This window comes from Akebia trifoliata, chromosome 5, assembly GCF_017979445.1.
Source record: "Akebia trifoliata isolate Shusen 1 chromosome 5, ASM1797944v1, whole genome shotgun sequence".
Classification (NCBI taxonomy): domain Eukaryota; kingdom Viridiplantae; phylum Streptophyta; class Magnoliopsida; order Ranunculales; family Lardizabalaceae; genus Akebia; species Akebia trifoliata.
In genome coordinates, this window is record NC_141379.1 from 29331698 (window position 1) to 29353409 (window position 21712).

The following is a 21712-nucleotide window of genomic DNA, read 5'->3' on the forward strand; positions in this document are numbered from 1 at the left end:
TTGTCCTTCAGAGATCTAAACTTGACGAAAGGATCCTTGAAGAAGAAGAAGAATAGGAAGAGGAAGAACAAGGAGTTATGGTTTGTTGAGCTAGGATTTTTTGTTTTCCTGGTTTTTATAATGAGTCTGCTCCTGTTGCTATTGTTGTTTTAGCACTCATTTGATTGGGTTGAAAAATAAATAAATAAACATTTTTAACTCTTAAACGATACATTCTTCGAGATTTATAGCGAGCACATTGTGTATGATGAGTTGAAGCTCTTGGAGTTGGGACATTACAGTCTTCCCATCCCTCATTTTAAATTCTAAAACAACTTCCAATTACGATCTTTTTTGACTCTGCATCTTCAGTGTTGTAATTCTTTTTCAGTTTTTTTTTCACAGGTCCTTAGCAGTTTCAAATACATAATAAACATATTAAATGATGGAAAAACAAATTCATACAAAGATAATTCTTGTCTTCCCATTTCTGTTCTGAATCAAAAAAATTTGGTTCATATTTTTTAAAGATGGATTTTGTTTGGGTCAAAAAGGTCACCAAGTTCAAAGTAGTGATGTAGAATCTTATCTTTTGCTTCCATCTCTTAAAGTTATGTTCATAAATTCTTCTCAATTAAATTAAATTTAAATACTAATTATTATCTTAAAATTTTGAATATCAACTAATTTAGTTGGTAAAGTCTATAGGTATTAATATCATAGACCTTGATTTTAAGTTAGTTAAAGTTATTTTCTGGATTTAATCGTAAAAGACAGTTTATATTCTTATTAATATATTTTTCCATCATATATCAGCTTGTTCTAGTAGGTGTCATTTCTAAATACATGTATATTACAAAAATTAGGATTTATACATGATTTAATTTTTTTTATAATTATTTTAAAATATAATTTTAATAGACAATCTAATTTTTATCATGTAATATATTATACAAATTTCTTTTAATTAACTAAAGTGATTTTGTACATAAAATAATAAAAAATATATTTTTTATAATTTCAGTAAGTTAAAATTCTAACTAACGTGGTTATAACATTTCGTGGGATTGAAATTTTACTCCTTTTGACGACAATGACTTTGATAATTGTGAGGTTAAATATAAAAGTGAGGGCATTTTCAGCCTTCCAAAATTTTGGTGTAATGTAATAGTAAAGATGTGTCGATGTAACATTAACTAATTACTAATTACTTCAAGCTCCCCAGAATTCTCTTTAATGTACAATACCTAGATCCATTTGGAACATTTCTAACAGTACAACCATGAAGATAAAATTTGTTGTTTATCGTAGATATGTAAAAAACCATCTACTGTTGGTACTGTATCTCATTATTGGAGCATTGAGAATCACTAAACACATTTTCTTGAAACATGGTGTCCCTCCTTACATGTAGTGTTTCACATCATTTGTTTTGAGGATTTTACCTTTGAGAGAGTCTCAGACAACCCTTACTGAATTTTAATGCCTAGACATATGAGGCCCCGACCGGCACATGTGCTTCATGTTAAACTTCTTTGACAAAGACTACTTGTTGAAACTTATCTCAATAGTTGGGCTTCTATGTGTATTCTGATCTTATATATTTCGTTGATACTTATCTCAAGGAGAAATCTTGATCATCATTTCACACTTATAAGATCAGGATCGTGTGCTCTTTATTTTTCAATCATTTATCGTGACTCGTGAGTCAACATAAATTAAAATTTTTTGAGTGTTAATTAATGTGAATTTACATCAACAATACTCACTTTACATAAACTCATGTTCAAATTAATATGGTATAACAAAACCCAACTAAAGACAGTATCCAATTTTAATGTGTAAAAAATTTATTTCGAGAGATTGGTGTGTTATAGTAAATATTAGAGTATTATTTACACCCCAATTTCTTAAATTATTTATCACACCCCAATTAAAGATTAAATCACACTCTTCAAACATTACCAAGGATGATCTCAAATTATAATCTCAACGTTACAAAACATTATATTATAAAATTCCTTCAAAGAATTTCATTAGTTATTTACAATTATTTTCTTTATTTTTTTTAATTAGGATGTAAAAGTAAATTTGGGGTGCCAATATCAGCTCTCTTTCCTTTTCATAGAAAACAGAGGTTCACATGGTTGAACGTTTGATGTACCAATACTGTAAAAAACGATAATTTGATTCTAGTAAAAAAATCGTTTTTATTTGTTCCGCGTCCACCGGTGTAACCGACAGAAGTAAGCGGCGCACGATTCTAAAATGCGCCAGACTGTCAGCTTAGTTTTCAACTTTACATACACACCCAACTCACCTCTTCTTCTGCGTCCATGAACAGAGAGAAAAAACGAAGAATTCCAGACTCTATAGATAACTTTGACTGATTTGATTCTATGTAAGTTATCTTTTTCATCGATTTCTCTTCAATTTAGTGAACGTTATTGAGCAGATCGTATCGAATACTTTTCTGTATTTTTTTTTTTTTTGGGTGAATTTTATAGCTAGTTTCGCTTGGATTCGGTGGTTTTCTAGTTTAATTTGAGTTCTTTGTTTATTTATTATCCTTCTTTTTAATCTTAGATTTTGTCCGAAAATGAGGGTTCGAATCAAGTATGGTTTGATCTGTTGTGTCTCCAGCTGGTTTTTGTGGATAGGTGATAAAGATTAGGGTTAGGGTTTCACATTTCAAACCATTTTGGATTGGGAATTTGTGATAGTTTGATCCTGCTTTGGTGAGATCTTTTTGTAAGGATAGGTTTTCGTTGTAATTGATGGGCGGCTATCTGTTTGTTTAAAATGCCTCCTGATCAAATGGATGTTTCATGAAAATTAAGGTTTTTTTTTTTTTTTTCTTTCAATTTTCAATCCATTTTGTGATTTTGGGTTGAGAATTGTGATAGTTTGATCCTTCTTTGGTGGGATCATTCTGTAAGATTAGGTTTTCGTAGTGATCGATCAGCCGTTATCTGTTTGTTTGAAAATTGATGAGACGTCGCTTGCCAGTGAGCATACCTTCTGATCAAATGGAGAAGGTTGTTGGAAAGAATCAAGGAACTCGTCTCTGTTTCCTAGTGTCCTTGACTTTGTTATTTTGGTTCTTGTTGTTTTACTTCAATGTTTCGATCCTTGGAAGAGGTACTATCGATGAGTCGGTACAGTTACCAACAAATTCAGAACACACTTCATCGAAACAAATTTCAAAAAATTTCCCTTTCATGAAGGCAATGAGAACCGTAGAGAATAAGAGTGATCCATGTGGGGGTAGGTACATTTATGTCCACGACCTCCCTCCTCAGTTCAATTCGGATATGTTGAAGGAGTGTAAGAGTCTTAGCCTTTGGACCAATATGTGCAAATTCACCAGTAATGCCGGGCTTGGTCCCCCACTTGAGAACGTCGAAGGGGTCTTCTCGAATACTGGGTGGTATGCAACGAACCAATTCGCTGTTGACGTGATCTTCAGCAATCGTATGAAACAGTACGAGTGCTTGACACAAGATTCTTCTATTGCTTCTGCCATCTTTGTACCCTTTTACGCGGGGTTGGATATCTCCCGATATCTTTGGGGCTACAACATTTCTGTTCGGGATGCTGCTTCGATAGCTTTGATGGATTGGCTTGTTAAGAGACCCGAGTGGAGTGTCATGGGTGGAAAGGACCATTTTTTGGTTGCGGGGAGGATAACATGGGATTTTAGAAGATTAACAGATGTTGACTATGATTGGGGTAACAAGCTTCTCTTTCTTCCCGCTGCGAAGAACATGTCGATGTTTGTGGTTGAATCGAGTCCATGGAATGCTAACGATTTCGCTATCCCGTACCCTACTTACTTCCATCCTGCAAAGGATGCCGATGTGTTTGTTTGGCAAGACCGTATGAGGAAATTGGAGCGGCCATGGCTCTTCTCATTCGCCGGGGCTCCGCGTCCTGACAACCCCAAATCAATCAGAGGCCAAATAATTGAGCAGTGCAAGACATCCAAAGTCAGCAAGTTATTGGAATGTGATTTCGGGGAGAGTAAATGCCACTCTCCAAGCAGCATAATGCAGATGTTCCAGAGTTCCCTATTTTGCTTACAACCTCAAGGAGATTCGTACACGCGGAGATCAGCTTTTGATTCGATGTTGGCGGGTTGTATACCCGTCTTCTTCCATCCTGGTTCAGCTTACACACAGTACACATGGCATCTTCCGAGGAATTATTCTAAGTACTCAGTGTTCATTCCAGAGGATGACCTTCGTAAAAGGAATGTTAGCATAGAGGAAAGACTCCGTCAAATTTCTCCCGAGGAGGTGAAGATCATGAGAGAAGAGGTTATAAGCCTTATACCAAGGCTGATTTATGCAGATCCTCGGTCTAGATTGGAGACACTTAAAGATGCCTTCGACGTAGCTGTACAAGCAATTGTTGAGAAAGTTACGAAGTTGAGAAGGGATATTGTTGAAGGTCGAACAAATGATAATTTTGTGGAGGAAAATAGTTGGAAATATGAGTTGTTAGAGGAAGGACAACATGAGGTGGGCGCTCATGAGTGGGATCCGTTCTTCTCAAAACCAAAGGATGCTAATGCGGATTCTGGTAGTTCATCGGCAGAAGCTGCAAAAAATTCTTGGAAGAATGAAAGGAGGGATCACTCATGATTGGCAGGAAAGAAACTTGATCTATAAAGCCTCTTACTTGCACTCACAGCTTGAAACAAGCTTGTCTTGGGCAAGTCATGAAGTGGATAGCAGTTATGGATTTTGGCAGGACGACATGATGAACTCATTTGGAAAACTTGCCATCGAGCTCTCTCGTAGACCTTGTTTGAACTTTAAACCTAATGTAGGTATAGATGTTTCAAACCTCTCAATATATTTTTTTCTTAAAAGTTTAGAATTGTCGCATTTTGTTTTAAGGATCGGCTAAATAATTCTTTTTAATGTTTATCACACTTGTACTGCCAAGATAGATGACTTGTCCTTATGTCTTCTGCTGGCTGTTGTAGTCCATCCAAAGCATATTAGAAGTAATAATTATATGTTAGTTTCTTGATTAATCTTTAGTTTTGATAGCTGGATTTTGGTTCATAGCATTTGATATTAGAGAAAGCTATTGCAAAAAAATGAAACTTGGAACTTATGTTGGCTTGCACTTGCACTGGTGTGGAACTTAATAGAAATGTTCTTTGATTTCCTAGATGAACCATGTTTATTGATAAAATAAAAAATAAAAAATAAAAATGAACCATGTTTCATTGAGAAATATAGAAAAGAACAGTTGAATATGCCACTCTCATAAATTGTTGAAGGAAGACCCAATTATATATCATTTAAGCGAGAAGGAAATCATGCTTCTGTAATTGACGAGAAATTTCTATGAAGTATCGGGTAACAGTCTCAATGTATATTGTTCTTAAAATGTATTGTCGGGTTTTACTATCAATTGGGGGAATTCCATTGGTCCTTATTGTGGTCAAAATCTTTGTGTTTTAGCCTTCATTCTTGGGGAAGGAGGGAGGGTGTTGCTTAGCTTCTTGATTTAGTCTTCTAATGATAGGAGTAAGTTTCAAGGTACGTCTTTGGGTTTTCAAAATGATGACTTACTCCTGGACTAAGGTTTTCCAATAAAGACTGACAAATAACCATAATGCCATCACCTTCAACCTCCCAAAAGCTCATTAGGTTTCTGTAATGGGATTAGTATCAACAAACTTGTTACTAGGCTAAATGTAGCTAAAAAAACAACTCAATTATTCCATATATCTAACCATAACAACAACAATTATTCCTCATAATAAACCATAAAAACAGACAAAACTACATAGTCCATAGCACAGGAATGCCTGCGTGCGTGCAAAATTATGTAATTATGGAGCAGAAGAGGCAAGAACCATCTCTCTCTTGCATTTTATATAGGCTAGTGCCTCATCGTGATCAGGAAGATTGTCTTTGATTACGGGTACTTCCTTGAAATTCTCTATCCATTCATGCAAGCGAGGAAAGCTGTGGGATTCAACCAATTTTATGCCTACTGCTTCTTCTATCATTCCCAACCAATGACTAATCCATCCCATCGCTATGTCTACTAATCCAATTGTGTTGCCTCCGAAAAACTTCTTCTCTCCTAGCCCATATTCTTCCAAGGTTCTTAGAACTTCCAAGCTCTCTTTAACTGCTTTGTCATGTTCTTCACCCACGCCACAAATGAAACCGGAAAAAGTAGACACCTATATGATCAGAAACACTAATTTGAGTTTAGTATTTGTGAATGGTAACCCTAAATTAAATAACTGTTACAGTACAAATAAAAATAAAAGTGAACACATAATGCAGCAAGATTTAAAATAATTTGACAATGCCTACGTCCACTAATGAGATGAGAGGACTGAAACTTCTCTAAAACAAGTTAAAATCGCATATATTTTTTTTGTTAACTCATCTCTCCTCGAATGTCCATCCAGTTGAGTCGAGTAAAAAATATTAAATGACCTAAACTGCCCTAATCTTCAACTTCTAGTCAAACTTAGGAGCTTAGCTCAAGTGTGAAAAAAATTAAAACAGAGAGATTAGTAAATCACCTTATCTTCTCCAAATTTGGTCCAAAACCGGGCAATGGCTCTCTCATGAGGATCTTTTGGCAACAATGGGTTGTGTGGCCATGTTTCTTCAATGTATTCGAGGATAACGACGGATTCAGAGATGGGTTTTCCTCGATGAACAAGAACAGGGATCTTCTTGTGAACTGGGTTATACTGTAAGAGCAAATCATTCTTGTTGGAGAGATCCTCTTGTACATATTCATATTCGACACCCTTCAGTTTCAGAGCCCATATCACTCTGTACATAAAAGGACTAGGCCAAGCTCCAATCAGCTTAACTTCTTCCATGTTTAAGATCTCTATTAAGTGATGGATTGATTTCTCTACTCCATTTCACTGGCATTTTATAGTGATCAAATCTAGTCTTCTTTCTTAGGCAATAAGATTCTACGGTCCACGCTGGAGAGGGAAGGTCAAACTTTTCATCAATACTGACCGTTACATTTTTTTGACCTTCATAGTGATTTTGGTATGCTACATGTTTCTCTTGAATATTTGAGATACCGCCATTTTTTTTCAAAATGATAACAGCACCCTTGACCTCAGTCTCATGGTTTTAAAACTTGTTTTGACATCTCCTCTCGGATGAGTTTTACGATACGTTTGAGTTGTCTCATTCAACAATTAGAAAAATGAACCATGATTTTAAATCTCGTCCAATACATTTGACTTGTATATCCATCTCGTTGGTGGATAATACTGAGACATTTGGGACAAGTCATCTCTGTCTCAAACAAGATTTAAAGCCATGACTCAGTCTTCCCTTAAGGTTGTAGAGGATGGTAATAAATTTTAAAGGTTGAATTCAATATAATCTTAAGATTGAAGAGCAAGGAAAAAAATTTATTCAAGACATTAAAGATAGCTCGACATTTTTTATTGTTGAGTTTGACTATTTTAACGGTTATTGTGGCAAATGTATCCACCACTATGGTTCAATGGTAAAAATTATTGCATTCGACAATTTTTAAAAGTTGTTGAGTTCAACAATTTTTTTTATTGTTGAGTAACAATTCTAGAACTCAACAATTATTTAAAAAAAAATTAATTCAACAATTTTTATTGTTGCGATATGCAATAACTCTTAAAATTGTCAAACTCAAAGAATAAAAATGTTGAACTCGACAATTAAAAGTGACAAGCTCGACAATAAAAAGTGATGAATTCTACATTATAACTGTGATCCTAATTTTTTTCAATTTTTTTTTATTTTTTAACTTCAATCTTAATAGATACTCTTGAAATACCTAAAATGCATATATTATAGTTGCGAAACAAACATTCGAATCATAAGTTATGATGAAAGCTTCAAAAAATTTAAAATCCAACTTCATTTGTCATTTTTTTGTTACAAATCGTCAAAATAAATCGGAAAATATATCTAAATGTTCAAAATTTGGAGTATGTCATTATCTACTTGTCATTAACAATAAAAATTCATCAAAAATGATTTTCCATATTAAAAAAAACTAAGTATAACTAATGAACTATCAAGTCACTCCTAAGAGTTAGGGAGTTATCATATCTAGAATTTAATTCTAGACTTATTTTTTCTTTTGAAGATTAAAGGGGGAGTTAGGCAGACCCCCAACTAGAAAGAAACAAATTACATCCTTCCATACACATGCCAATTGGCATCCTTACATAAAATTTCTTTAAGCTCCCTGAGAAGGTCCAATGGGTCCAACATCAAGCTGCGAGGAGAGGTGAGGTAAGAGGCATAGTCTACAAATTACATAAAAGGACTAGGCCAAGCTCCAATCAGCTTAATTTCTTCCATGTTTAAGATCTCTATTAAGTGATGGATTGATTTCTCTACTCCATTTCACTTGCATTTTATAGTGATCAAATCTAGTCTTCTTTCTTGGGCAATAAGATTCTACGGTCCATGCTGGAGAGGGAAGGTCAAACTTTTCATCAATTACTGACCATTACATTTTTTTGACCTTTCATAGTATTCTACGGTCCATGACTCCAGCACCGCACCCTGCCAATAAATTTAGTATTAAATTTAGGGTGATTTAGAAATACCCCCATTAATGAGATCATACTATAAATAAGGAGACCTCTCCTACTTAAACCCAAAGCACAAGTCACGTATAAATCTCTTACTTTAGTTTTCTTCTCTTTGTTCTCTAATTTTTATCAAGTATCTTCGGGGGCTCTTTGGTAACTATCACATCGATGTCTTTTCAAGTGAGCATCGGCGATGAAGACGATTAAAAAAAGTTCACCGAAGAAGAAAATTGGATTAAGAATTTATTGTAACATGAAGTTCGAATATTGAACCATCAAGTACCACAAATTTTCAAAAAGTAGGTGATGCAAAAAATTTCGTACACAATGTAAGATGTCCAAAATCAGCAAGTTATTGGAATGTGATTTTGAGGAAAGTAGGTGTCACTCTCCGAGCAGCATAATGTAGATGTTTCAATGTTCCCTATTTTTCTTACAACCTCAAGGCAATTTGTACATGCGAAGATCGGCTTTTTATTTGATGTTGGTCGGTTGTATACCTATTTTCTTCTATCCCGGTTTGGCTTACACGCAGTACACGTGGCATCTTCAATGAATTATGCTAAGTACTCGGTGTTCATTATTGATGATGATATTCATAAATGGAATGTTATCATAGAGGAAGGATTCCATCAAATTTCTCCCGAGGAGGTGAAGATCATGAGAGAAGAGTTTATAAGCCTTATACGAAGGGTAATTTATGTAGATCCTTATTCAAGATTGGAGACACTTTCTGTTATGCAGAAATTGAACTAAGAAAACGAATTGGAAAAAATAAAAATAAGATTCTATCACACACATAAAATGCAAACTCATTTTACATGATTCCCTCAAGATTGAGGTATGTCCACGGATCACACAGATTCCGCTATGAAAAGAAAGCTCGTAATTACAAATTATACCCCTTCACTGAAAAATGAAAAATATAAATACCATAGAAAACCTAATTAGGGTTTTACATAATATAGTGAAATTATAAAAATATCCTTGGAAAATTTTCTTTTAGTGGTTTTGTTCCCTAATACAACCCCCCCCCCCCTCCCCTCAGCGAGCTCAACACCAAGCTCAATTTGCAGGAACGTGTGGCTTGATTAACAGTACCTCCTTATAGACTAGTACTATCAGGCTCCACAAAACACAAATTAAGATGCCTTTGACGTAGTTGTACAAGCAATTGTTGACAAAGTTACAAAGTTGAGGAGGGACATTGTTGATGGTCATAATAGTTGGAAATATGAATTGTTAGAGGAAGAACAACATGAGGTGGGAGCTCATGAATGGGACCCTTTCTTCTTGAAACCTAAAGATGCTAATGCAGATTCGGGTGGTTCATCTGTTGAAGCTGCTAAAAATTCTTGGAAGAGCTTAATATGACCTTCTAGTATATTATTGAAGGAAGACCCAATTATATATATATCATTTAAGCGAGAAGGAAATCATCCTTACATCTTTAATTGACAAGACCTTTCTATGAATGCATGGGTGAGCCATAATTCGTAAGGTAGTATCACATAAAACACACATTCTCTCTCTCTCTCTCTCTCTTTCTTTGATGATGGGGGTGTCCGAACCGGAGTCTCAATGTATATTAGCAATTGGGGGATTCCATTGGTCATTATTGTTGTCAAAATCTTTTGTGTTTTAGCATTCCTGCTTGGGGAAGAAATGTGTTGCCTGGCTTCTTGATTTAGTCGTGTAACGATTGGAATTAATTATTTTCGAACTGATGACTTATCTCTCGAATTTTGTTTCCAACATGCCTCCATCTTCAACATTTTGTCAAAGAGTCCGACTAGTCTTACTTAGTAAGATTTCAACTCTTACCAAGGGTTGCCGAGCTCACCTTGTGGTATCCAAAAACATTATCCAATCCCACTGGGTTGTAGAGGACAAAAAATTTTGAACTTTAAAAATGAAAGTTATTCTTCACTGTTGAATTTTAATTTTAAATTTAAGGAAGTGCCAACTTAACTAAGTGGTAAGATGATGTTCCCACTTCTCAGGTTAAGACTCTCTCGAACTCAACTTCATGTGCTAACCACTAACTTTATACCTATCCAAAAATAAATAAATAAAATTTGAGAGTTCTGTGTAAGTTTGGTAGCCGTCCATTTTCAAAAACTTAGATCCGACCCTTTCTTTTTGGTGGGGCGATATCAGTTTGAACCCAGGTTCATCGTATCAACACTCGCACACTCTGTTACTAACTAAGCTAGCTGGCACCTTCACATTGATACTCTACACTAATCGATAAGCTTTTGATCTTAGGCTTCAATGCACCAAGGTCTTCACCCAAAAGCCCAGTAGGTTTAAAAAATAAAAATAGGAATGAGTATCACCAAGCTAAATGCAACTGAAACAGCTCAATAATTCATACATTTAACCATGATAACAACAATCCTTCCACATAAAAACAGAAGAAACAACATAGTCCATAGCACACAAATACCTGCGCACGTGCAAAATTCTGTAATTATGAAGCAGAAGAGGCAAGAACCATCTCCCTCCGACGTTTTATATAGGCTAGTGCCTCATCACGATCAGGAAGATTGTTTTTTATTATGGGTACTTCCTTGAAATTCTTTATCCATTCATGCAAGTGAGGATAGCTATCGGCTTCAACCAATTTTATGCCTACTGCTTCTTCTATCATGCCCAACCAATGACTAATCCATCCCAGCCCTATGTCTGCTAATCCAATTGTGTCGCCTCCAAAAAACTTCTTCTCTCCAAACCCATGTTCTTCTAAGATTCTTAGAACTTCCAAGCTATCTTTAACTGCTTTCTCTTGTTCTTTGCCGACGAACCGAATCAAACCGAAAAAAGTAATGATCTTCATCACCAAAAAATCAATTCAATTTTAGTCACTTTGAATGATATATATATATAGGGTAGCGTTCGGTGGACAACATTAGGGAGACAATGTTGAGAGACAAAATTTGTCCTATATGACTTAAAAGTTTCAGATTGGGCTGATTTTTAGTGAGGATGATCTATATGGTGAGAAGATCATCTTCACAAAAAATCAGTCCATTCTGAAACTTGTAATACCACCAAAAGTGGTTTACAAATTAACGGTAAAAAAATGATAGTCCACAATTAAAAAACTTTTAAATCAGATAGGACAAATTTTATCTCTCAACGTTAATTTTATCTCCCAACGCTGTCTTCCTACCATTGAGAGATAAAATTCATGTCAAGCCAAGTCAAAAACTCATGAGTTTAGTCCGATGAGTCAAATTAAAGTATTAAGTGACCTAAAAAATCCTCATATAGATATACTCACGAGTTTAGTGCGGTGAGTCAAATTAAAATATTAAGTGACCTAAAACACTCTCATCTTCAACCTAAATACCCTTGATCTTTTCTCTCCTAAACTAGACATCTTCAAGCTTTAGGGTAAAGAACTCGAAGAGTATTGATTTTTGGGAGAAAAATCTAGGGTTTTGAAAATTGAATTTCTGACCAAACTTACTGCTTTTTGGGTACTTACGAGTTGATTCTAACGAATTTTGTGGCTGAGTCATGTCAAAATCCAACTCGACCAGGTAAGGCTGGGCGAGTCCTAAAACAATGATTACAACTTATAATTACCCATATGTGTTTGATTTAGAGTTGGTGGTCAACACCAACAAATGGTTGAGATGGAAGAATATTCCTAGAGATTCTCTACAAAATGAATCTCTAAAACAATACGTAGATCTCTAAGAAACATGTGTTTTTCCAAGGGCTGCAACTTGGGTGGGCTAACCTGAACTCAACTCAATTGACAGTAGATTATGAGTAGAGCCTGGGCTAGGATATCTCAAACCGACCTCCATTTGGGTTGAGCTCGATTGAGGGTGTGGGCAACCCAACTCAACCCCAACCCAATGCTATATATCAATATATAAATATTTTTAAACTATTTTTCAGTTATATTTTCTTACACATATTTTGTATAACTAAAGAAAATAATCTTTTTTATTGATTTTTCTTTCTATTTCAATCTATTGCTATATATGTTTATATACAATAGTACAGATTTTTTAAGATGGAGAGCCATTTACACGTTGGTTTACTGATAAATTATAAAATTTAATTGTTGATCAAAATGAAATTAGACATGTTCATCGAGTCCAACCCACCCAAGCTCAAGCCCGATGGTCAGCTTGAATTGAGCTCGGGGGGTCGAGGGTTCTACAACTTGGGTTGAGCCTGGGTTGGGGGTTTACCCTCCAACCCGACCAGGTTGCAGCCCTGATTTTTCCTCTTATTTCAACCGTATGTTTGATGGAAAATCTCAAGCATTGTTTAAAATTAAGTGTGAAAAAAAAATAAAAATAAAAAATAAATAAAACACATATTAGTAGAGATTAGTAAAATCACCTTATCTTCTCCAAATTTGGTCCAAAACCGAGCAATGGCTCTCTCATGAGGATCTTTTGGCAACAATGGGTTGTGTGGCCATGTTTCTTCGATGTATTCGAGGATAACGACGGATTCAGAGATGGGTTTTCCTCGATGAACAAGAACAGGGATCTTCTTGTGAACTGGGTTATACTGTAAGAGCAAATCACTCTTGTTGGAGAGATCCTCTTGTACATATTCATATTTGACACCCTTCAGTTTCAAAGCCCATATCACTCTGTACATGAAAGGACTAGGCCAAGCCCCAATCAGCTTAACTTCTTCCATGTTTAAGATCTCTATTAAGTGATTGATTGGTTTCTGAACTCCATTTCACTTATATTTATACTCATCAAATCTAGTCTTCTGGCTTGGAAAATAAGCTTCTACCGTCCGCACTGCAGAGGGAAGGTCAAACTTTTCATCAATTACTAACCACTACATTTTTTTTGACCTTTCATAGTACTAGATATGGGTGATTTTGCTACACCACATGCTTCTGGTGAATATCTGAGATACCCCCATTTTTTTTTTCAAAATGATAACAGCTCCCTTGACCTTAGTCTCATGGTTTTAAAACTCGTTTTGACATCTCATTTTGGACAAGTTTTACCATACGTTCGAGTTGTCTCGTTCAACAATTAGAAAAATGAACCGTGGTTTTAAATCTCGCCCGATACTTTTGACTTATATATCCATTTCGTCGGTGGATAATACTAAGACATTTGGGACGAGTCATCTCAGTCTCAAACAAGATTTAAAGCCATGACTCAGTCTTCCCTTATATACTTATCTTCAACTTGTAAAAAAAAACAAAAAACCTTTAGGGTATGTTTGATTGCATGGAAAGTGACTTTCCATGGAATTTGAAATCCATGAAAAAATACTGGTGAAAAATAGGTGGGGTTGGAAAATCAGATTCCATTGTTTGATTTTACTTGAATAAAATCATAGAAAAAATATGAGAAAAAAAAAGAAGAGAAGATAAGGAGGAAGAGGAAGAGGGAGGGAGGAGAATGTGGCGGCAACGACGATAATAGTGACGGCGGTAGTGACTGCGACGGCGACGACGGTAGACATGGTGGCGGTGGAGGTAAGTGAGGAAGAAGAAAGGAGAACGTGATGGTGATGGTGGTGGAGGTGAAGGTAAGTGAGGAAGATGGGGGGAAAACGTAGTGGTGGTGGTGGTGGTGGCAGAGGAAGTGAGAGATGGAGAAGAAAGAGAAGAAGAGAGAGAGAAAATGTGGTCGGAGATGGTGATGATAGAGACGGAGATAGCGACGGTGATGATGATGATGACGAGGTTAGTGTAATGGTGATGATAGTGGTAGGAAAGAAGATATGAGTGGGGAAGAATTAGGAATGGACTTTTTGATTGGGGTGAAAAATGAATTTCTATTTCCATGTACAATCAAACACTTGAAAAATGTCATTTTCCATAGAAATTGATTTTTCACCCTATTTTTCATGTACAATCAAACATACCTTTAATTTTTCTTTCAATATTCCATCATCTTGATAGAATCTTAAGATTGTAGAGGATGGTAATAAATTTTAAAGGTTGAATTAAATATAATCTTAAGATTGAAAAGTAAGAACAAAAAATTGTATCCAAGACACTAAAGATAGATTACTGATTTTAAGAGGAAAAATCAATTTTTTTTTAAAGGGGGGTGGGGGGGTGTTACGGGTTGAAGACATGGGCATTTAGATCATTTTTAATTAATTAATTAATTGAAAAAGGTCGAGGCCAAGGTGCATGTCATCAGCTTCAACTCCATCTTCGAGCTATAACATAAACATTTTTATTCTCATCCTCGATATTGAGGTTTGAGGTTTCTATCTTCTTCAACCTTCAAATCTAAAAAATAATGTATTATTTTTAAAAAAGTAATATAAACATATTTTTGACTTTTCTCCGTAAGGTTTAAAGATGGTTAAGAAACATGTGTGATACAAATGGTCCAATGGAAACAAGAATTTCCAAGAACATTTGGAACATTTTGTTTCTTGGTAGAAGAGCCGTTTTCAAGTAGTGTTCGATTGATTACGAATTAATCAATATTTGATTGATTGGTCCGAGGTTATCGACAAACAAGATTTGCCAAGTCACTTCATTTTTTTTTTTTTTTTGGTTCTAAATCACTTCTTTTTTTCTTTGTGAGCATCGGGAATATCCCCATTCATAACTTCGAGTTACATATGATTGGACTTGTGGTTGCGGGGTGAAATAGTAATGAAGGGTTAAAGTTAACCTCTCCTCGGTTAGGGAATGATCAAGATTCTAGGTTATAGGTAGTCCAATTCTCAAACCTTATAACAACATGTTTTAAAGCTTGATGAGAAATCAAATATACACCAAAATGTGGAGGGGCATGCCTACATCATCCATTAATTTTAAGCTCAACTACCCAACAAAACCCAGCCTGTTATTTCAAGTTGGTAGATTTACAGACTTACAGATTTTCATAATCAAATGGTTTGCAAATCACTAATCATGATTTTTTTTAATTTGAAGGTCTTAGGTCATCAAAAGGTGGGCCCAATAGTCATGACTTGAAGGGTCCGAAGAGGGTTCCACATGATAATAGAAGGGAAAGTCTTCGTTCAAATGTAGAATTTAATTCTAGACTTCACCTACAAGAAGTCAGCAACGTAGCCTTTTATTAAAATTTACAAATCAAAAAAGAATTTAAAATTTTAAAAATCAGTGACGTCCTGGCTTAGGTAAGAATAATTGGACCACGGCATGATCTCATGGGTGACGTCACAATTCCTACCATTTATGACTGCCATTAAATTTAGATAAATGTTTATCTCGAGGGGAGGTATAAACATTGGGATGTGATCCATTGTGTTTTATTATAAAATGATTGATATGAAAGACTAATTATTGTTGTCAACCTGAAGTTTGTTACCAACCACACCTTACACCATCAACTTTGTTACCAATCAAACCTTGGAGTGGGGATCCACGTCATAAAATTCAAATTGATCAAGTTAATTTGTTACTTAACATATCTTGGAGTAGATCCTAACTGCATCATTTCCTGGCATTCATTAACATGATATGATACCATATGGTTATAATGGAAAAAATTTTAAAATCTTTGAAAAGAAATGTTAATTTTCATTATTTAATGTTATTTTTAAATTTAAGAGTTCAATAGCCATTCATTTTTTCAAGGGGTAATTAAAAAAAATACAAAAAAAAAAGATTTATGAAAACAAATCGAATTTTTCAAATATTTTTAAAAAGATACAAAACCGGTCTTTAAAAGACCGGTTTTTCTCTCTCCTCAAAATTCTCAATACACTCTCTCTCCTCTAATATTTTTTTTAAAAAAAAATGAAAAACCGGTCTTTAAAAGACCCTTTTTCTCTCTCCTCATTAATCTCTCACAATTTCTCTCTCTTCAATTATTTTAAAAAAACAAACCAATTTTTTTTTAAAAAGTTTTTCTCTCTCATCATTTATTTCTCACTCTTCTCTCTCCTTAAAATAAAAAACGAATTTATTTTTTAAAATTTTTTCTCTCTCTTCATTCAATTATTTCACCCATTTCTCTCTCCTATTATTTAAAAAAAATGATTTAAAAAAAAAAACGATGTTTTTTAAAAAAAAATTTCTCTCTCTTCATTCATTTCTCACACCCTTTCTCTCTCCTATTATTTAAAAAAAAAATGAATTTTTTTTAAAATTTTTTCTCTCTCTTCATTCATTTATTTCACCCATTTCTCTCTCCTATAAAAAAAAAAATGATTTAAAAAAAAAAACGATTTTTTTTAAAAAAAAAATTATCTCTCTTCATTCATTTCTCTCACCCCTTTCTCTCTCCTATTATTTAAAAAAAAAAACGAATTTTTTTTAAAAAAATTTCTCTCTCTTCATTCATTTCTCTCACTTCTTTCTCACCTATGTTATTTAAAAAAAAACAATTTTTTTTTAATATTTTAAAAAAATCGAATTTTTTCTCTCTCTCTTTTTCAAATTCGACCGTTATATAGCCATTTTTTAGTCGTTTTTTTATCGTTATATTATATGTATATATATACAATCTCACAAACTTATTTTTTCACAATTCTCACTATTTTGATCTTCTCATAATTCTTACTATTTTGATTCTCTAAAAATTCTCCTTTTTGATTCTCTCACAATTTACATCGAATATGAATTCAAGAGCAATTATTTGTCGATATGGCGGTTCTGTTGAAGGTATCACGTATATTGGTGGAAATACACGACTTTTATCAACTTCATCAGAAATTACATATGCGGAGTTAAGAGCTCTTATTATTTCAGTCTGCAATATTCAACGACAATTTGCAATAAGGTCAGTTATTAATTTAGATAATGAAAATTTTTTAATTGATATTTTTGATCAAGGAACCTGGGAATATATATTAAATTATAATCAAAATTCCCAAAGTACAATTATTTTTGTGATACAACATGAAAATTTTGTAATGTATCAATCAAATTATGGTCAAGGTGAGCCTAGTTCTTCAAATCAATATCAAAATACTGATATTGACCATAATATTACATACAATACAATTCAACGTAATGTTGTAATACAAAATGATTTTGAGAGTGATGTAGATGAATTTATTGATAACAATTTGAGTTCGTCATCCGACGATGATGAAAATATATTAGATATTTATATTGGTAAAATTTTTAATAATGTAATTGAATTAAGAAAACATATAATTTCTTTAGCTATTACTCATAATTTTAGAATAAAATATGTTATTAATAATAAAGAAAAATTTATAGTTAAATGCGATGTTCCAAATTGTGATTGGCGCATATATGCAAAAAAAATTGCAAATGGTGATTTATTTACTATACGTAAATTTAACACAACCCACACATGTATGGGTACAATGGACTCACGACCTCATCCTCAAGCCAGTAGTAACTGGATAAAGGATAAAATATTAACTCGAGTAAGAAATAATCAATTTTATTCTCCCCAATCTATAATGGCTGATATTAGAGATGAATATAATGTATCTATCACATATATAAAAGCTTGGAAAGCAAGGGAAAAAGCTAATCGTGAAATACATGGTTGTGAAGTTGAAGCATATAAAAATATTGAATATTATTGTCAAACTATTTTAGAAACAAATCTAGGAAGTTTTTGTTTTCTTAAAATTAGTTCAAATAGTTATTTTCAACGTATTTTTATATTTTTTAAAGCATGTATAGATGGTTTTAAAAATGGATGTTTACCAATTGTAGGATTAGATGGTACATTCTTAAAAGATAAATATCAAGGTATACTACTTGCTTGCGATTGCTCACGATCCAAATTATGGTATTTTTCCACTTGCATATGCAATAGTTGAACAAGAAAATAAAGATACTTGGGAATGGTTTTTAAATTGTTTTGAAATGTCACTTAGACCTTATGATTTTAATAAAATTTCATTTATTTCAGATAAACAAAAAGGAATAATATTTGCAATTAATAAATATTTTCCTTCATCATTTTATTTTTTTTTGCATTCAACATTTTCAAGCAAATTTAAAAAGAATTTATAAATCAGATTTATTTTGTAAACTTTTAGAAAAAGTTGCTAAAGCTTATACTGAAATTGACTGTAAAACAAAGTTAGAATTAATTAAGAGAGAAAATATTGAAATATATAATTGGATAATATCAGAGGAAGATCCAACACATGCATTAGTTCATTGGGCAGTAAGTCATTCTCCAATACCTCGTTTTAGAATAATAAGATCAAATGCAAATGAAAGTTTTAATTCATGGATATTAAAATTGCGTATGAAACCAATAACCGGATTATTAGAAGGTATTAGGTGTAAAATAATTGAATTACATAATAGACGTAGAGATAAAGAGTCTTACTTGGGATTCTCAATTAGTTCCAAGGATTGAAAATAAAATTCGAAAAAGAATACAAAAAACTATTAGTTGTGAACTTTTAACTATTAATGATATGAGATTTGAAGTTTATGATCGCGAGAAATCAAAAACACATGTACTTCAAATGGATAATAGATATTGTACTTGTGGCAAATGGGTTCAAACACTTATTCCATGCCAACATGCAATCAAAGTATGTGATATGAAAAGATGGGATAAATATCAATTTTGTTCTAACGAATTTAGTGTTGAAAGATATAGACAGTGTTACGCAACTTCTATGGAAGGTATTCCTGATCCATATGAGTTAGAAAATCCTCCTCAACGAGAAGAACAAATTTTGCCGCCTATGACTCGACGCCGACCCGGTCGTCCAAAAGTAAACAGAAAGAAAACTGATGTTCAAGATGTGCGACCATTGCATTGTAGTCGTTGTGGAAATATTGGACACAATCGATCCACATGTAGAAATTCAATTTGAAAATAATTGTAATTTTTTAATTTTTGTTAAATGTTTGTGTTTAATTTTGTTTATCAATTTGTAAGTTGAAATGTAATATGTACGTATGAAAATAGTAGATTGGTTCAACCACTAAATGTTGAGTTCACCACTTTTTAACTTAATTAACTTACCACTTAGTGTTGAGTTCACCACTTTTTAACTTAATTAACTTACCACCTAGTGTTGAGTTCACCCACTTTTTAACTTAATTAACTTACCACTTAGTGTTGAGTTCACCATTTTTTATTTAATTACCATCGAACTCGACAATAATTAAATAAAATGTGGTGAACTCAACACTACACAATGTAAAAAATTGGTGAACTCTTTGATTCTTAATGTTGAGTTCACCACTTTTTAACTTAATTAACTTACCACATAATGTTGAGTTCACCACTTTTTAACTTAATTAACTTACCACCTAGTGTTGAGTTCACCCACTTTTTAACTTAATTAACTTACCACTTAGTGTTGAGTTCACCCACTTTTTAACTTAATTACCATCGACCTCGACAATAATTAAATAAAATGTGGTGAACTCACCACTTAATGTTGAGTTCACCACTTTTTAACTTAATTAACTTACCACTTAGTAATGAGTTTACCAATTTTTATTTAATTACCATCGAACTCGATAGTAATTAAATAAAACGAAACTCTAACAATTGTATAATTTAAACTTTATATCATAACAAACTTAATTACGTGAAAAATTTAATTACGTGACAAATATTTCGAATATAAACTTAATCACGTGATAAACAAACATAATAAATGACTAATAGCGACAGTGTTTGCCTCGACTACAATCACCTTTTAATAACTCTCGAGCAGATTTTTTAGATACATTTCTTTCTGGATTACGTCTAGGTAAAACAATACCTAATTCTTCAGCAGATGGGGGCTGAGATGATTGAAGATGTGGAGCTTGTGCACTTTGTGGAGTTTGTGGGTATTGCATCAAGTATTCATATGCAGGCTGAGATGACTGAAGATGTGCATCCTCTGGAGTCTGTGAGTATTGTGTATGATATGGATCTAAAGGAGAAAATGATGAGTGCATGTCATAAGGGGAATCCAACAAAGATGAAAAGTAACCTGTCCCGAGATTTGCACGCATCATTTCCTCATCCTGATCAGCATGTACTGGAATATAATCACTCTGACTCATCTGTGTGTAATATCCAATTCCATCATCCTGTTGCTCTCGAGACTCCTCATATTGATGCTCTTGAGACTCCTCATCACCACCCTCCTCCTCCTCATCCTCATCCTCATCCTCATCGTACATGTCATTCTCAGGCTCAGGCTCAGGCTCAGGATCGGGCTCAGGTTCAGGCTCAGGCTCGGGTTCAGGATCAGGTCGACGACGTCGACGTTGCGAAACTGTATAAACTGGCTCACCTGGTTTAGGAATCTGAAGATGCAAAGGTGGTTGTAATGTCAAAGTTGAGATAGCAGCTTCCAACTGATTTATGACTCGTCCATGGACATCCATTTCACGGATTTGTGGAGTCAAAGAATTAAGAACACCGGCCTGAAAAATAATATACCATGTTAGATATAAATTTATATAAATTTTTATTAAAAAAATTAAATTATTAAAATAAATGTTATAACTTACCACATTATAACATCTGTCTCTGTATAATGCGCACAAGTCATCCGTATAACCACGAGGCATATATCGCGGTTCAAGAAAATGTAGTGCCGGATTATGCATCCGAGGACAACCATACCATCTCCGAAATTCTTCGGATGGCCAATCATCTAAATATTTTTAAAATTATCATGTAAGTCTCAACATAATTAACATAATTGACATAAACCTTACAAGTAAACTTCACTTTAAAATTACCTTGCAAGTTATTGCATAATTGACCATGTACGGAAAATTTAATAAATTTTTCTTCCCAATCTATCATTAATGTAGTATTTATTATTCCCCTCCTCCCTACTGTAGCCCATCGTTGGACAGGACCCGGGATAAGCTGCTGTAAACCAAATTGTCGCATACATCTATCCGCAGGATGATAGAATGCAGTGTGTAAAAATATTACAGAAGATCGGTGCAAGCTTAGATCACGAGTTGTACGTATAATCTCCATATCTTCACCTGCAATATGAAGATATGGGGTCCATACAACCTAAAAAAAAAATAATAAATAAGAAGAAATATCATAATAACAATTTAATTAGACATATAAATAAAAATGTTTATATTTACCATAGAGGGAAGAAGAAAATCCAACTCGGTCCGATATGATAAAACACTGTGTGATGCGGATCACCAATATATATCCTATTTTGCGTCATCCATCTACATGCTCGAGGGAATGAAAG

The 21712-nt window shown here is 33.8% G+C and overlaps 3 protein-coding genes and 1 pseudogene across 3 annotated transcripts; 1 reads left to right on the forward strand and 3 right to left on the reverse strand.

The window, feature by feature from the left end:
- Positions 1-2215: 2215 nt before the first annotated feature.
- LOC147402034 (xyloglucan galactosyltransferase MUR3 pseudogene) lies at positions 2216-5023 on the forward strand (annotated as a pseudogene).
- Positions 5024-5736: 713 nt separating this feature from the next.
- On the reverse strand, positions 5737-6891 carry LOC147402035 (putative glutathione S-transferase). The gene is made up of 2 exons (XM_086443535.1): positions 6545-6891; positions 5737-6193 (listed from the first exon to the last, which is right to left on the reverse strand). The coding sequence occupies exons 1-2, from the start codon at positions 6851-6853 to the stop codon at positions 5834-5836; spliced, it is 669 nt and encodes a 222-aa protein (XP_086299661.1). The 5' UTR covers positions 6854-6891; the 3' UTR covers positions 5737-5833.
- A 4038-nt stretch (positions 6892-10929) lies between these two features.
- LOC147402036 (putative glutathione S-transferase) lies at positions 10930-13388 on the reverse strand. The gene is made up of 2 exons (XM_086443536.1): positions 12950-13388; positions 10930-11414 (listed from the first exon to the last, which is right to left on the reverse strand). Exons 1-2 carry the CDS (start codon positions 13256-13258, stop codon positions 11055-11057), a joined length of 669 nt encoding a protein of 222 aa, XP_086299662.1. The 5' UTR covers positions 13259-13388; the 3' UTR covers positions 10930-11054.
- Positions 13389-20132: 6744 nt separating this feature from the next.
- Positions 20133-21249, reverse strand: LOC147402037 (uncharacterized). Its single transcript, XM_086441598.1, has 2 exons — positions 20994-21249; positions 20133-20906 (listed from the first exon to the last, which is right to left on the reverse strand). The coding sequence occupies exons 1-2, from the start codon at positions 21090-21092 to the stop codon at positions 20148-20150; spliced, it is 858 nt and encodes a 285-aa protein (XP_086297724.1). The 5' UTR covers positions 21093-21249; the 3' UTR covers positions 20133-20147.
- Positions 21250-21712: the final 463 nt, after the last annotated feature.